The sequence below is a fragment of the Podarcis pityusensis genome (assembly GCF_964106645.2).
Source record: "Podarcis pityusensis genome assembly, chromosome: 3".
Taxonomy (NCBI): Eukaryota; Metazoa; Chordata; class Lepidosauria; order Squamata; family Lacertidae; genus Podarcis; species Podarcis pityusensis.
In genome coordinates, this window is record NC_138026.1 from 66,221,741 (window position 1) to 66,238,349 (window position 16,609).

At 43.2% G+C, this 16,609-nt stretch overlaps 2 protein-coding genes across 9 annotated transcripts in view; both read left to right on the plus strand.

Moving 5' to 3' along the window:
• LOC308473089 (pleckstrin homology domain-containing family G member 1-like) overlaps positions 1 to 8,068 on the plus strand; it is a 103,742-nt gene extending 95,674 nt beyond the window's left edge. For all 8 annotated transcript variants that reach the window (XM_080998349.1, XM_080998351.1, XM_080998348.1 and 5 more), the window contains 4 exons: positions 812 to 997; positions 1,977 to 2,093; positions 2,718 to 4,407; positions 5,138 to 8,068. In XM_080998349.1, the coding sequence (XP_080854475.1) occupies positions 812 to 997; positions 1,977 to 2,093; positions 2,718 to 4,407; positions 5,138 to 6,186 (3,042 nt within the window). In that variant the 3' untranslated portion in view covers positions 6,187 to 8,068. The remainder of the gene's footprint in view (positions 1 to 811; positions 998 to 1,976; positions 2,094 to 2,717; positions 4,408 to 5,137) is intronic.
• Positions 8,069 to 10,790: 2,722 nt separating this feature from the next.
• The window catches only part of LOC308473120 (monofunctional C1-tetrahydrofolate synthase, mitochondrial-like), a 120,168-nt gene continuing 114,349 nt past the window's right edge, over positions 10,791 to 16,609 (plus strand). The window contains exons 1-2 of the mRNA XM_080998430.1: positions 10,791 to 11,051; positions 15,224 to 15,308. Coding sequence (XP_080854556.1) covers positions 10,831 to 11,051; positions 15,224 to 15,308 — 306 coding nt within the window. The 5' untranslated portion in view covers positions 10,791 to 10,830. The remainder of the gene's footprint in view (positions 11,052 to 15,223; positions 15,309 to 16,609) is intronic.

Below are 16,609 nucleotides of genomic sequence, written 5' to 3' on the forward strand. Positions count from 1 at the left end.
GCTGTCATGGTCTTACCCTTCTTTACCTCCAGTTGTGCACAACTGCAAACAATAAGCTCGGGGTTGGCATACAGCATTTTATACCTGAGGCAGGAAATCTGAATATTCCCCCACCTTTCCAAACCACAACGTGCAAACAATCCACCTGGAAGATCTCCTGTGCAGTCGCCACTGAAATGAATAGAGCTATGCAATCACTTGATCAGTTATGTGCCATGCGTCAAACATGTCTGTCTCCCGTTTTGCCCCCCTCAATGGTATCCCAGCTCTGTTGCCCACTGGGTGTCGTGGTAGGGCAGTTTTGGAACATAGCAAGGGGTGGGGAAAGAGACCAAAGAGACTTAAGTAGCGCTGCCTACCGCATACTCTCTTGATTTCCTCTAAGCCAGAAATTGGCCACCTATGGTTCTCCAGATGTTGCTGGACTAAAGCTCCCAGCATTCTTGACTGTTGGCTATGGCTGATGGGAACAGGAGCCCAACAACATCTGGAAGGCAGCAGTATCCCCACTTCTGCACTAAACTTGTGGTCATTTCACTTCCCCTTTACTGCTCCGTGTTCTGATATTAAGCCACATACAGAAGGATGTGTGTGTCTACTACTGAGAAATAAAAGCTATGGGAGAGATGATTTAAAAAGAGACCAAATACATGATGTGTGGCTTGTGTGTATATGCACATTTATATATGTTTATGTAGATGCATATGTGTATATATCTATGAATGTGCTACACACCCACATCAGAATAGCTGCTTTAAAATGAGAAGGATGGGACCTGGTGCTTCATATAAATATATATTTTCCTTCCAAGCGGATCAGTATTGAAGGAACCCTGCTATCTCAGGCTGAAGCCCTCCTCAGTCCTAGGAAAAAGTTTTCACTGAATTACAAAGGACTGGACTCCAATGAAGTGGCCTATAGTAGCGACCAAGAGGATAACGCCCTCACTGGTGTTATGGATCAGACTGATGCTGACGATGAGGAAGAGACTGAACAGGTAGCCAACTTGCTTTGTGAAATGGAAAGATGAATAGTAGGTGTGTGTCAGATATGGGTACATAAAGGATGAGAATTACTGGTGCTTGAAGGATTTATTTCTGTTAATTCCAATGCGAACCTACCTGATCCACACTTCCCAGATTGGAAGTGTGTGAATCGGAATGTAATGATTATTTGGATTTTCATTTCCCCAAATTTTGTGATGCAGTTTTCTGTTGTTGTGGTTGTTGTTATTTTAATTGCATTTTAAAATCATGTGTTTAGATAAACACATTTAAAAATGCATACACACAGAGAGAGAGAGAGAGAAATTTTCATGCTGGGAGAGAAAAGGGGACATCATCTTCCCTTGCAGTGCCTTCCTCATACTGAAAAAAAATATTGCATGTGTATATTTATATACAATACACACCACTTGTGTATATTTGTACAAAATATTTTTACATGATTATTATTTTAAAATAATAATATTATTTTGAAAAATAGTAATAATCTGTTACACTTTTTGTGGAAATTTCTAGAGGCCAAGGGCCATTCCTCTTTTCCCTGTCTGTGCTTAGGCAGGCTTTCTGAGCTTGTAACAAGACTTGCATATGTTCCTAGCCGTTGTACATTTGTTTGAGAGGAAAATACCACCACCCAAAACTTCGTGAAATGTAGAAGCCTCATGCTTTCAGGGTGATGGCATCACAGCTACCATATCAATCAGAAAGCAATGTCTTCCAGAATACTCTTCCTGGAGCCCACCATCTACCCTGCAACAAGCAAAATATATGTCCTTTGTCAAAAACATTTTGTGTTAGCGCACTGCCTTTTGCTGACCTCTGTCAGCTTAGGAGGCCCCACCAGAGAGTCCTTTCCACTGTAATAATGCAGTATCTTGTCAAACATTTGACATTTCTGAGACTTGGCTCTGGCTGAAGGCCTTTCTGTGTAAAGGACTATGCGTCATACTGTAACCCTTCTGTTTTCTGCAGACCACACAACAAAATTCCCAGCAGAAACCAAAGGGAGGCCGCAAAAGGTTAAACAGTCAAGTTGCTGAAAATTTTGAGAAACGAAGAAGTGTTAATCTCAGTAAATGTGAAATTCAGGTACAGTCTTTATGGAAAAGTGGTTTTATGATTTGTCAACTTAATGTATTCAGTGGTGTGAAATAAAATGTCTTCTTTTGCAGGCATTTCAAAGGAGGTTTTAAGGAAAGGAGCATTCAAATTTTGCTTTTAAAAAGCCAGGAAAATAATGCAGTGCACCCCTATCCCTGGTTTCTTGCGAGTAAATCCCACTGACTGTGTTCAAAGGGACTTACTCATTTGTGTATCTGTTCAAGATTGTAGCCTACAGAACCCAGAGGCTCCAGGGTGTTCTGAACCATCTGGAGGGGCCTGCAGACAAATGCTTGTGAATGGCTAGGGTACATGAGAGGCAGAATGGATGGTTGATGAATGGAGTACGTGTTTGTGCATGGCGTTTGTGTGAGAGATGAATGGATGATGAACGGGGGAGAATTAAAGGCAGAAAGAGAAGGAAAAGAGGTGTCCGCACCCACTTTTTGTCTTGGTTCTGTCCAGCACCAGTATGTAGCGCCTAGCCAGTTTCCCTCAAGGAAATGAGACTCTCAACTTCAGTAAAGGTTGCCCTCCTCTTATATGTGATTATGATTCTGCATGTTAGTTAGATCATAGACTAATAGTGTGCTCTGTTTCAAAACTTCATAGAATGCAAAGGAGCCTACAAATGAAGCACCTTCCCAGGTCAACGCAAAGCTTTCATTTTCCTGCAGTGGGGGTGGTCATACATCTCGGCAGTTTGCACCACAAAACAGCTCATTTATGGCGAATATTTTGGGCAGAACAGATGCAGTGAGAAACATCTGGACAGACCACCAGATTCGGCAAGCCCTGTTCCCAAGCAGACGCCCCCCGCAAGAGAACACAGAGGACGAAGATGATTATCAGATGTTTGTACCGTCAGAATCGACATCCAACTTGGTTTCCATTGGCTGTGAAGAGAGAGAGCCTTCAGGCCGCCCTTGCAGCTGGCACGTAGGGCTAGCTCATCAAAGGGACATTTCTAACTCTAACTCTCACAGAATTGTGAGGCGGGCCAGCAGTGCTGGGGAAAGTAAAACTTCTCCGTCTGGTTCAAGATACAGAAAAAATGACCTTGGTCAGAATGCTACTCGGAATGAAATAAAAAGTTCCAGGAGTGACATGGACAATCTGCAGGTGTACCTAGAATCTTCAGAAGAACTGACTATTGATGACATAGATCATGTCTATGACAATATAAGTTTTGAAGATTTGAAACTAATGGGTCTCACTCGTAGGGAAGCGTCTGACCGTGCTCCACAAGGGTCAGCTAGAGACTCGCTCTATGAGGCTCAAGACCAAGACATTGCTTTCAATAAAAGACAGGCGCCTCAAAGCAGGACCTCTATTTCTACCAGCAGAAATGAAACTACTCCCAGGAGAGGAACTCCACCTGTAAGCTCTCATGATCTAAGGATCAGTGAGGAAAATATCTATGATACCATAGTCCTCCCAGAGCAATCACTGACCAATTTCAAATGTGATCGCCTTAAGTGTTCCAAAAAGAGGAGTTTTCTGGGTCTGGAAACAGATTTTGCATGCTGTGACCACCTGCGGCAGTTTGTTTCTGAAGAAAGCCTCCATTTCAGTGAAGATGAAAATCCCTATCATTGTGTTCCATTAGATCATGATTATTTGAGCTTAGTGGATAGCTCATCAAACTCTGATTCACACTCTCACAAATCTGCTGCAGACAAATTATCTGAGGAAGTGGATGAAATCTGGAATGACCTGGAGAATTACATCAAGAAGAATGAGGAAAAGACGAGAGACCATGTCCTTGCAGCTTTTCCTGTTTGCAAAGATGACATAGACAACAACACTCCTACTAGAACTACTTGTGAGTTAAATAAAGATGTGGGATATTCACCCCCCCCTCTCTCACTGCCAGAAACACCTGTTTTCCCAAAAGCTTTGCCTAACAAAGTTGCCAGGTTGAGTGAAGCCAACCTCAGATTCGAGGAGGAAGCATCGCTATGTAAGGAAACACCATGCAGAGCAAATTCCTTGATGAGTCTCAACAGATCTTCCCTCTCCAATGAGAGAGCTTTTGTCGATAGTCTTTATGAAACTGCCAGTAGTATTCTGTGCAGTGCTAATGCAGAAAGTACTGACAATGAACTGGATGCTGTGGATAAAACAAAGAACCGGGTCTTCACAATGGCAAGACAGTACAGCCAAAAAATTAAGAAGGCAAACCAGCTTTTGAAAGTAAAAAGCCCAGAGCAAGAGCAACTTCTGAGCCGGCAACATAAATCAAGGCACAAGGACTTAGCGGCCATTTTGGAAGAGAAGAAACAAGGAGGCCCAGCCATTGGTATGCGGACAATGTTGTTGTTTTAAACCATTCTTACATTGAATACTTTGAATGCCTTTGGAGAAGGTCACACAGGTAGCTTAGCAGCCGATGCATGTCCCCCTTTACAGAGAAACCCCTAGATTGTGGACAGTGTAGGTGTGGGCCTGGCAGTGGCCAGCATATGCAACCCCCCACTCTCCCTCTGTGATCTTAATTGTATAGTAGTAAAGGGTAAAGGTAAAGGGGACCCCTGACCATTAGGTCCAGTCGTGACCGACTCTGGGGTTGCGGCGCTCATCTCGCTTTACTGGCTGAGGGAGCTGGCGTACAGCTTCCAGGTCATGTGGCCAGCATGACTAAGCTGCTTCTGGCGAACCAGAGCCGCGCACGGAAATGCCGTTTACCTTCCCGCTAGAGTGGTACCTACTTATCTACTTGCACTGTGTGCTTTCGAACTGCTAGTTGGGCAGGAGCAGGGACCGAGCTACGGGAGCTCACCCCGTCGCGGGGATTCAAAACACCATGTATAGTAGTAATAACATCCAAATAAGGCTCTAATAGAGTGAGAAATATAGCTAAGGCTACTATCCGATGCATGCTTGTCAGTAAGACCTGTTAGAATCAACAAGACTTATTAAAAAGATGCGTCCTTACTATGCTATAAATTTAACTCCCATGTTACAGCTTTTTTATAATATGGATGCAACTTTGTTTTGACCATTGTGTCTTCTGTCACACTTTTCTTTAGGTGCCAGAATTGCTGAATATTCCCAGCTCTACGATCAGATTGTTTTTCGGGAAACCTCACCCCAAAAGACCAGTTCTCAAGACCCATCAAACGTAAGGTATTCCTCACCAGTGTCAACATCTCAGTTAGCTGTGGAATGCTTCAGAGCAGAGGATTGGTTGCACTCAACATACAGTAATGTGGAACTCTCAGATTTCTCTCCCTGGTCGGAAGTCCCACACCTGAAGGCCAGAAGCTCCCCTTCGGAAATGGGTGCAAAGCAGAGACAGTTGCCAGCAGCCTGCTCAGTGCCTTCCCTTCAGACTCCTCTTCGCCCGCACATTCCTGCGCAAAGGTGGAGCGCAATTATAAGTCAGCCTAACAAAGAGAACTTGCACCACAGTCAGGTTTTTAACTCTTTAGGAAGACGGGAAAACAATGCAAAGTCACAGATGTATAGCAGGTCACAATCATCTTCCTCTATTGTGGCCAGCAAGTCTGGGGATTCAATAAATTATCCACATGAAATGGACAAGAAGCAGCTGCATTCAGACAGGAACTTTCTCTCTGAACACTATAAAGAATCTGTGCCAGGTGCCACCCCAGGACTTGCAGCATGTGATGGAGCAAAGCAGAGCCTTGAGAATTGCTCTGAAATGATTCTGCAGGATTCTCAAAAAATTCTTAGAGTTAACAGAAACTTGCTCTCAAATGCACAAATTGCTACTCAGAACTATTTTTCTAACTTCAAAGACACTGATGGAGAAGGGGATGACGACGACTATGTTGAAATAAAATCTGAAGATGAGGGCTCCGATTTAGAGAGTTTCTACAACCAAACAAAACTCTCGGATCCAAACATAAATGTACATTGCGCTGCTTCAGAAACTTGTAGTAACAAAAATATGCCCCTGGCTCCTGCTAAGGCACCAGACTCTTTCCTGGCCACATGTAGTGATTCAGATAAATTGAATGATTACCTATGGAGGGTACCATCTCCTAATCAGCAGAACATTGTCCAGTCCTTAAGAGAAAAATTTCAGTGTCTTAGCTCAAGCAGCTTTGCTTGATTTTTTTTTTTTTATTCCTAACATTATGCCTTAATGCTGACAAAGTTATAATAGGGCTGCCTGTACTGGTAGTGTACATTGTAGTGTGTATATTTTAACTATTATGTAGTGAGAAATTTAAAGTGACTAGTTTTGCACTGTCAAGTTATTGACTGGCTTTATGTTGCAGGCAGATTTCTGGCTAGCTTTTCCTTGCCTCCATTCTTAACAGTCAGTCATGTAGGCCAGAATTCTGATTTTGTTCTAGGAATTGCATTAATGCTGAAAAGCAAGGGGGGGGGGATGGCATATTATGTGAAATGTGCAGTGAAATATCAGTGAAAGATAAAGAAAGAGTACTCTCAGGTTTACTTGCTTAAAGGACTGCACATATATTTTCATCAAGTGAGGTATGAAATACTGTGATTGGACTGAAGCTTATTGTTGTATTGTCACTCAACTCCAATAGTGTTAAGATTCCCTCCCTATGTTTCCGCAGCCCACTTTTCCAAGTAGGTTTGACAAATAAAATGTGCACTTGTGGTACAGACCAAAATGGAATCTGTGGGATCAAGCAGAAAAGCACCTTTCTCCAATTCAAGCCTGCAGGGTAGCTGGAACTCCCTGTTTTGGAAACAATTTCCTGACACTAGTAATTCAAACCTATACATTACTGAACACAAACTAGAGATAGTTCAGGCCCATTTAGCTTAAAGGGATCCGCCTCCCCCATTTGTTTAAGTTGGTATCCTTTTATTTCAATACACTACATTCCTTTTTGTCTCCCTTTTATCACATGAAAGTAGTAAGCAGCCCTAATCAGATGTTTAGTACCCATAAATGCCAAACATACGAAGGAACACTGAGATAGCACAAGCTGTTATCGCCATCTAAATACTGACACACATGCTGGCCATGTCCTGGCATCCGTCTGAATAGGTCCATCTGTATGCAGGTATGGCTCCCTCCACAGAGCTGATTGATAGCTGTTCCTGGGGCAGGAGCTGTTCACTTGCACATCCATGCTCACATAGCCCAACCTTTTAGACTGATGCTTATCACACATGGGCTGGGAGAACATGAAAGGCACCCATGTCTGTACATTCTCAATAACCCCTTCACAGATTTAGTATGAGCAGGTACCAAACACCTGAATAGAGTTGACTCTTGTTGTTTATGCTGCTGTGTATTCTGTCGTCTTATTTTTTGCATAGCTTTAGCTTGGAAGCAGTAGTGTTTTTACTTGGAAAAAAAAATACGGTGTGCAAACACACAATGTTTAACCAGTTTTCAGATGAAGGACATATAACAGTGATATAAATGAAATTGAAATGCATTTTGCCAAGGGTGGGAGTTCTCTCTTTTCCACTTAAAAGCACTCCACTTTGCTCTAGCACAAGGCACAGTAGCCCTCATACATTTTAGAATGTCAACAAGTTGCTTTTACAGGCATTTTTTGACAAAATCCTGCAAGTGATGAGTGTATATTCCATTCTACCAAAAATAGATATTGAAAGCTTTGTGGTTTATGAATTTATCTGAACTTCGTGCAACAAATGCTTTTTAATTTTTGAAATACTACTTCAAGAATGTTGGGATTTTATTTCTGGTTTACCACGATCTCAAAATTTCTTATACACAAGGCTGTCCCAGTTTCATTGAAGAGCTGGCTGCAATTCAAGCTATGTCTAGTAAAATAGATTATGACTAATGCAAGTATATATTAAATTAGCAAACTTCAATTTTTATTTAATAAAAATGTAAAATAATGTAAATAATAGTAAAAGAAATTAATTTGAGTGCATTAACAATAGGCACATTTAGGTTCCTTTGTAACGACAGAGGAATTTTTTTAATCTGATAAAATAATGAAATATATGCTCAATGGAACACATAGCTTTGTGAGGAACAAACAATATGTTTGGGGTACTTTTTGCTTTGCTGGCAGAAAAGCAAACAGCTGAATTCACAAGTAGTTGAGCCCTGGAAAATGTTTCCATAAAAACAAGGGCAATACTGGTTTTCAATTCTCAAATGAGCTGCCAACCTTGTATCTAGTTCATGCTTTGTAGGGAGCTTGACTTACGCTGTCTAACATCTTCAGTTGCCATTTCCCCAAAAATACCAGTTAGAAAGAAAACTACTCCCAACAAAAAAAGCAGATCTAGATTTTATAAACACTACAGGTCCTCGTGCAAAACTTATGTAGCCAAAATAGCAAAAAAATGCCGTTGTTAACCTGGTTTGAACTTGGTAAATGAACAGTTGGAAATACCATGCATCTTTTTTTCTGAAGACACTAATATATATTCCTTCATATTGTAACATAGAAGGTTAAATTCACTTTGCTGCACAGCCTTCTCAAGTGAGCAAATTATATAACTTTTCTGCAGCCTCAGGACAATACAAATGTGAATGGAATCAAAAGCAGCTGTTTCTTGGTACACAAAAGGCGAGTTCATTTGAGGGTCTTCTTCAAGACCACCACCCACATTGTAGGTTAGTGGGTCCATTTTACTGTCTGAACTCTCCTGAGCACATTACTTCATTCATGGCAGTGGGTAGCACAAAAGTGTAATGTGAGGGCACAGTAGGGAAATAGCAGCCATTACTAAAACTGGAACAATAGAGCCAGAGAATTAAGGATGCAGCAGAGGAGTCAATATGACATGTGCTGCAAATTAGATAAGTCATAGCAGACTCATCACATTTTTATTAGTTTAAAGGTGGATTTCTCTTTTCTTTTGAAGAGTCATACCTCTCTTTTGCAACTTTTTGTAAAGAACATTTGAAAGGAGGTTTATAATTTTTAACCATGTAACATTGTTTGTAAAATATTCCAGTTTTAATGTATTTCTGTACTATTTGTTGATAGTGTCAGCATCATTCTACTGGACAGGGTTCACAATGAAGTCATTCTGGATGGATTCACACTGCGTATTTCCTAATTTCTGCAAATCATTTGTTAGCATTTTATTCTACTGGTTAGAGACAACCTCTACATTGCACTTTTTTCATGTAAGGAGTCTTTTTTTAAGGAAGATGTAAAAAATGTATGTACATGTAGAATATTCTTCAGTAAAGCTTTTTCTCATTTTGTTATGCTTAAAAGCTGAGTTTAAAGCATGCCAAACCTGAAAATATGTAAGTAATAGCTGCCTAGGGGGGGAATAAATACTATTTGCAGCAAAACTGAAAAAGAAAATGCAGTCTGTTTTGTTGTTTCACACTGTGCAGTGTACCAAGGGGATTCACCCCTTTGCAACTTTTGACACTTCCTCCTTTACTTGGCTTTTATCATTTACTGAATCAGCTGGGAAGGGCCAGCATTGGTGAATATATTAATTTAAGATACAGATCCAAAACAAAGAGTGTGTTCTAGTTTAATGTATTATGGGGGTCACCCAGCTAAAGCCTGTGGGTGCCATGGTGCCTGTGAAGGCCTTCATTGGCACCCTGGGCAGAGGGCCTGAATCTGTGCGCTTTCATTTGGGGGGGAAAGGGTAAGTCTTTAGACCTCCAGGAAGAGGGGGGTGAAATATGAAGCAAAATATACAGGTATCCTTCTAAGCAATTGCTGTGAAATGAGCCAGCTTAGTAGGTTGCTTCTGCCCCTCAGTATTTTTAGTCAACAAGTGAAGTGAGAGCTGTGATTTGTTGTTCATTTGTTCAGACACCAGGTATTAGCAATCTCTGGGGTCCTGAAGAGCTAGTGTAGAAATATCGCACTGGTTCATAGGCTAGGAAAAACGATAGTTGTGAAAAATGAACATAGTATCCATGTAGCAGTAGGACATTGTGGTTTAGGATGACAAGAAGCACCCCTGACTTGGGACCACTGCCACTGAGGCACCAATAAAAGCTGTAGAAACATGGGCAGATGTTTTTGTGAGCTCTCGCATCCGCTTTTATTAAGAAAGAACCATTTCCCCTCCTTGCCAAAGGGCTTCTTCAAAACTCTGGGTATCCTACTGATCATGCAGCAGCCTTTCTTCCTACTAATTGGTGCCAAGTGTTGTCCTGGGCCCCCTGTAACCCGTGGTGGGTGGCCACCATTTCAAATTTCATTTCCCACAATGCCCCAGAAAAGGCACAACGCTGAGGTACTGTGGGAAAAGACAGTCTGCTGCCAGCCGGGCGAGATGCTCTTCAAAGGAAGATTCTCCAAGCAGCAGCAGCAGACGCTGAAGCGGTGGTTGGCAGTTTTAATTACCAACTATTTCTCCTCTTCCCTCTTTTCCCGTTTCCTTTGAAGTAAGGCCAGCTGCTTTCCGTGGGATTTATTTCCAAGTTAGCACAGGCTAACATGCCCCCCACCCCAATGTTCATTATAAGGCCAATGTTTCCACGGGACGACGTTTGCTCAGGGGAAGCGAGGGCCATGGCACTTGCCCTGGGTCCGCTGGAGAGGACAAGCCGCTCGCCCACCACCTGAGGGGAGCTTTGCGGACGAGTCTATGCCCGGAGGCGCAAGCGAGGCGCCGAGGCTCCGCTGGGCCCCCGCCTTTCGCAGGCATTTCTTGGAGCCGGCCACGCTTTGCCCGTCGGGCGCCCCTCCCCGCGCCACGTCCTTCCCCAGAAACCAACAACTCCGCCTCCCCGCCAGGGAGCCCCGGCAGCAGCAGCAGCAGCAGCAGCTTCCCTCGCGTCCTTCCTCTCGCAGCCATGAGGCTCTCTGTCCTCCGTCGCCTGGTGTGGAGACCGGCGGCACCGGCTGCAGCCAAGCACGGCGGGAAGAAGGTGGGCTGCGGGGCTCCGCCTCTGCTGCGCCCTGGAAGCGGCTGCCCAGGCGCGCTCCTGCTCCCCCGGGGCATCTGCGGCACGTGGGGCCACCTGGACAAGCAGCGAGGGTCCGGCAGCGGAGGGCTACGGGGCTCGGCGGCCAGGTAAGCGGACGGGTCCCCTTTTGCAGAGGGTGGGGGTGGGAAGTGCCTGGTCCCGCCGCCAGCGCTTCTAGCTCGTAGCCGGCACTCGGCCCTTCGCCTCCACGTGGGGAGGAGGGCTCCGCCTCCGGGCGGGCTGGCTGTTGTGTCTGATGCAATAACGCAGATACATTGCGGAGGAGAAGGGGAGGAGGAGGAGCCAATCCGTCTCCGGGAGCCAATCCGCTGCGAAGAAGCGGGAAGCGCGGCTTCTTATTGGCCCCGTGAGCGCCAGCTTTCACGCTCCCCGCTTCCAGAGCTACTAACTCAAATCGGTGTTCATTTAGGTTCATTGGAAGTTGCTTATTTATATCTTTCTCCAAACCCCCACCCACCAATTATATATAGATTCTCTCTCTCTCTCTTCCATCATCTCTTGAGAAAGACGGATGCCAACAGATGGATAGATATAAAATAAATAAATCTACATAAAAATTGAAATATAATAAATCCCAAAGATGATTTACAACCCAGTGAAAAACACAATACAGTGGTACCTCGGGTTAAGAACTTAATTCGATCCGGAGGTCACTTCTTAACCTGAAACTGTTCTTAACCTGAAGCACCACTTTAGCTAAGGGGGCCTCCCACTGCTGCCGCGCCGCCGGAGCACGATTTCTGTTCTCATCCTGAAGCAAAGTTCTTAACTCGAGGTACTATTTCTGGGTTAGCGGAGTCTGTAACCTGAAGCGTATGTAACCTGAAGCGTATGTAACCCGAGGTACCACTGTAATAAAATCAAGTGACTGGATCCTGTGAGGGCAGTTGCCATTTTCAGAGTTGCCACATAGACATGGCTATCCAACCTATTTTGGCTTTCTGTCATCGCTGTATGCAGCACTGTCTAGGGCACCGTTGTTTTTTTATTGTAAAAAACTCCTTTTCCTTTAAGGCTCCCGTAACAGGTAGCAGTTAATCTCTTGGAAATTTATCTCCATAATTTGTTCTCTGTGGCAGAAGATTCTGCCGTGCAGAGCTATTCCAGAGTGCACACTCAAGAAAGGCACTATTCCTTTAACACCACCAGTCTTAATTTGATTACTTGGAAGCAAGTTTCAATGAGCCGAGTTTGGCTGACTTCTAAGTAAACATGCTTACATTTATACTCAAAACAAAAAAATTCCTTCCAGTAGCACCTTAAAGACCAACTAAGTTAGTTCTTGGTATGAGCTTTCGTGTGCAAGCACACTTCTTCAGATACACTGAAACAGAAGTTGCCAGACCCTTCTATATAGTGAGAAGGTGGGGAGGGGTATTACTCAGAAGGGTGGTGGGAATGGGTGATTGGCAGATAGCTGAGATGAGCCTGTTGACGACTCTTAACGACTGCAATAGGTCTTACAGGAAAAAGCAAGGGGTGAGAAGGTGAGAAATGGCTTTGTCATGTATAATGAGATAAGAATCCAATGTCTTTGTTCAGGCCAGGTCTCTCCATGGTTTTAAGTTTGGTAATGAGTTGTAATTCAGCAGCTTCTCTTTCCAGTCTATTTCTGAAATTCCTTTGTAGTAAAACAGCTACTTTGAGATCTTGTATAGAATGTCCTGGGAGATTGAAGTGTTCTCCTACTGGTTTCTCTGTCTTGTGATTCTTGATGTCAGATTTGTGTCCGTTTATTCTTTGGCGTAAGGTTTGGCCTGTTTGTCCAATATAGAGAGCTGAAGGACACTGTTGGCATTTGATGGCATACACAATGTTAGACGATGAGCAATTAAACAGTCCCGAGATGGTATGTGTGATGTTGTTGGGGCCAGTAATGGTGTTGTCCGGGTGTATGTGACAGCAAAGTTGGCATCTGGGTTTACTGCAGGCTCTGGTGCCAGTGTCCGTGTTAGGTCTGGTTGTAGTATTATTGTGGGTTAGGAGTTGTTTAAGATTGGGTGGCTGTCTGTAGGCAATGAAAGGTCTTCCTCCCAGAGCTTGAGAAAGACAACTGTCATTGTCCAGGAGAGGTTGTAGATCTCTGATGATGCGTTGTACTGTTTTAACTTGGGAGCTGTATGTGATGACTAGAGGTGTTCTGTTATTTTCTTTTTTGGGTCTGTCTTGCAGCAAGTTCTCTCTGGGTATCATTTATACTGTACAAGTTCCACGAAAGGCTGAATTTCTAGGACTGCCAACTTTTTCATCATCTAATATACATTTAGCAAAAGAAGCTTCTTCTCAGTTTGCTATGCTAAGGCTGCAGTCCTGTGGTGACTTACTAGGGAGTAAGTTCCACTGAATGCAGTGGGACTTTTGAGTAGACAAATACAGGTTTGCACAGGAACACGCTTCAGCTATATGTGCGGAAAGAACCTCTTGAGATACTAGCACCTTGGGATCAAGGTCTCCCAAGGCAGCATCAATTTGATACCTTGGTTTCATGAAGCATGACCTCTGGCTTTATGTTAATAGATGTAGGGTGGCCAGATGCAGAAGGGAAAAGGGCTCTTACACTTTTAACAGTTGTGTAGAATATGCAGTTTCAGCAGGTGTACAAACTCCTACATCCACACAACTACTAAAGCTGTAGGAGCCTTGGCCTTTTTTCCTGCATCTGGCCACCCTTCATCTATAATGTATTGTTAATGAATTTGTGGGTGCCAGAGTTTGTGGGTGCAAGACACCCATAATTCCTGGATTTGATAAATGTTGAAGTTTAATCAATGCTTGGCTGAATTTAGCAGTGTCAAAATACAGGCCAGCCTGATAATGGCTGCTAAGTATGAGTTGTTAACAGAGTACACAGACAGAGAGATAAGCCATCAGCAAAGCGAAGACTGTGCCAGCTGCAAATGGGTGGAGCCCTGCCCTGAGCTCTGGGAAGTTAGCAGAAGAGAATGCCAGAGTTTTTAGGAGGGAGTTTAGGGATTTAAATTTGGGGTGATGTAAGTGGGAGGGGGAAATGTGTCAGTCTGTTAAATGCAGCAAGCAGGCTCAGAGCACAAAACCTGAATCGGAGGCTGGAGCAATGGGAGAAATGGAGCTAATTTGAAGTTTAATGCTTTAAAACCTTCCCTCCTAGGCTCAATTGTATATGTGTGTAAATAAGTCATATATCATAAAAGCACCACGGTCTCTGCTGTGCCTCATTGCCAAAGGAAACACAGACCGTGGTGGAGCTCCTGGACTCTCACACCGCTCTGAGATTGGGGAAATATGTAACAATATTGTGTGTATATGTGTATTAGGAGCAGGGCCATGGGTCAATGGTAGGGCATCTGCTTTGCGTGCAGAAGGTCTCATATTCAACCTCCAGCATCCCCAGCTATGGCTGGGAGAAAACCCTGCTTAAAATCCAAGAGAGCTTCTGCCAGTCAGTATAGACTGTACTGAGCAAGTTGGATCAGTGGTTTGATTGGGTATAAGGCAGCTTTCTGTGTTCCTATGAAGGTGCACTTTTGCACATGTGTGCCTCATTCGTAAATAACATAGCTTGGGGGTATTTTGTACTGGGAAATCAGTCATTGAAGACCAACTATACAGATATATATTGTGTATTAGTGAACCTTGGTATAGAACTAATTAAAGGCCAAAACTACAGTGGAACCTCAGGTTACATACCGTCCTCCTTACAAGCGCTTCAGGTAACGAGCTCCGGAAGTAGATGCTCCTGGGAGCGAACTTTGCCCAGGGATGTGAGCAGAAGTCATGTGCTAGCAGCGCAGCAGCCCCATTAGCAAAAGCACACCTCAGGTTATGAATGGTTTTGGGTTAAGAATGGACCTCCGGAACGAATTAAGTTCATACCCAGAGATACCACTGTAGTGGTCATACTGCTTATCGTTGTAAGCTGCCCTGCGGGCCTTTTTGGCTAAACAGGTTAAAATGTTTTAAATAAATGTATAATTATAATGTGAATAACATTCTGAAAACAAATAGTTTCTGTGTAGATCTGAGGTATCTTCAATGGTACTTACATGGGAGTACGTGTGCTTAGGATTGTAGCCTTTATATCTTAACTGTTGCTGTAGGATTGGATGGTTTTTTTGCTATTTTGATGTTGCTAGATATTGCATATTGGCTCACGATATGCTCAAAATGAGCAATTGTCTTTGTGGGTAATCCAGAAAGGGTAATCATGTGCTAGCTGGTGAGATCATGGAAATAAAGTTATATTATATACTAATACAGATCATATTTTTATTTTTAAAAGTGAAATCATTGAGAGTTCAAGGAAAGCCCTGAATTTACTGCAGAGACAGCATCCTACATTTAAACCAGCACTTGCTGTTGTACAGGTAAAACCCTATAGATGATGATTTCAGAAGTGAAACAACCACCAGTACTTTATGAAAACAGATCTAGATCTGTGAATGGCCATTTATCTTGCACACCATAACATCTTCTTAACTACAGAGCTACCTTAAACCAGAAAAATGCATTATTGGGTATATTTGATAGTGTGAGGAACCTTTGGCCTCCAGATGTTGCTAAACTACAAGCCCCATCATCCCCAACATGGCCAGTAGTAGAAGCTGTTTAAACCATATTTCTGCTGGACTTAATTTTTCCATTTCACAATCTTTAATGTTACTTCCCCTAAATAAAAATCTTCGTGTATGATCTTCCTGCTACAGCTTCTGAAAATCTTGGTCACATCCACACCATACATTAGCTCAGTTGCTTAGAGTGTGGTGCTGATAATGCCAAGGTCGTGGGTTTTATCCCCATATGGGCCAGCTGCATATTCCTGCATTGCAGGGAGTTAGACTAGATGATCCTGAGGGTCCCTTCTAACTCTGCAATTCTATGAAAGCACTCTTACACTACTTCAGTTATCATGGCTTCCCTGTATTGGATCTTGGGAAGTAATTTGTTAAGGGTGGTGAGACTTCTGAGGACAGGGAGGCTCTCCAGCATGCTGAGCTGAAGCTTGAGCAGGGAAATTGGTACAAGTGGAATGTCTTCTTCTGGGGCTACACTGGATATCAACTCACCTACTCCCAAGTAAGAGGATTGTTCAATATCTAACCTTCAGGAGATATTACCTTCACTACTCTCAAATATTCATACTTTGCCCTTCCTCAAAGGAGCTCACAGCGGAATACGTGGCCTATCTCATTTTTATCTTTCCAACAACCTGATATGAGATAAATTGGGCTGATGGTGCAAGAGTAGTCCCAATTAAAACATTGGTTTCTTACTCAAAGCTGGATTTGATAACTAAATAACTGTTCTGTACGAAGCAACCCACCGATGTGACTTCTTGCAGTAAGGCTGCTGGCATCCGGAAAACATACCAAACACTATAATCCTCTGTACTGCTTCCCAGTGCTCTAATTTTCTATAGAGTGCTCTGGGAAGCCAAGCTAGTATGTTTCCATTTTTATCTTGTCAGGGATTGCTTCACTTCTATATAACCACAAGAATGTGCAAGCATAACAACTGGGAATAGGGGTTGCAAAGCCAAGCTACTCAGTGCCAAAAATTTGCCCAAGGTGCTTGATTGTGCAACATACCCCTGGTAATGTTAAGAAACTCACCGTTTCCATTCAGTTCAGTAAATCATATTTCTTACCCAGTTGCAAATTTCTGATCA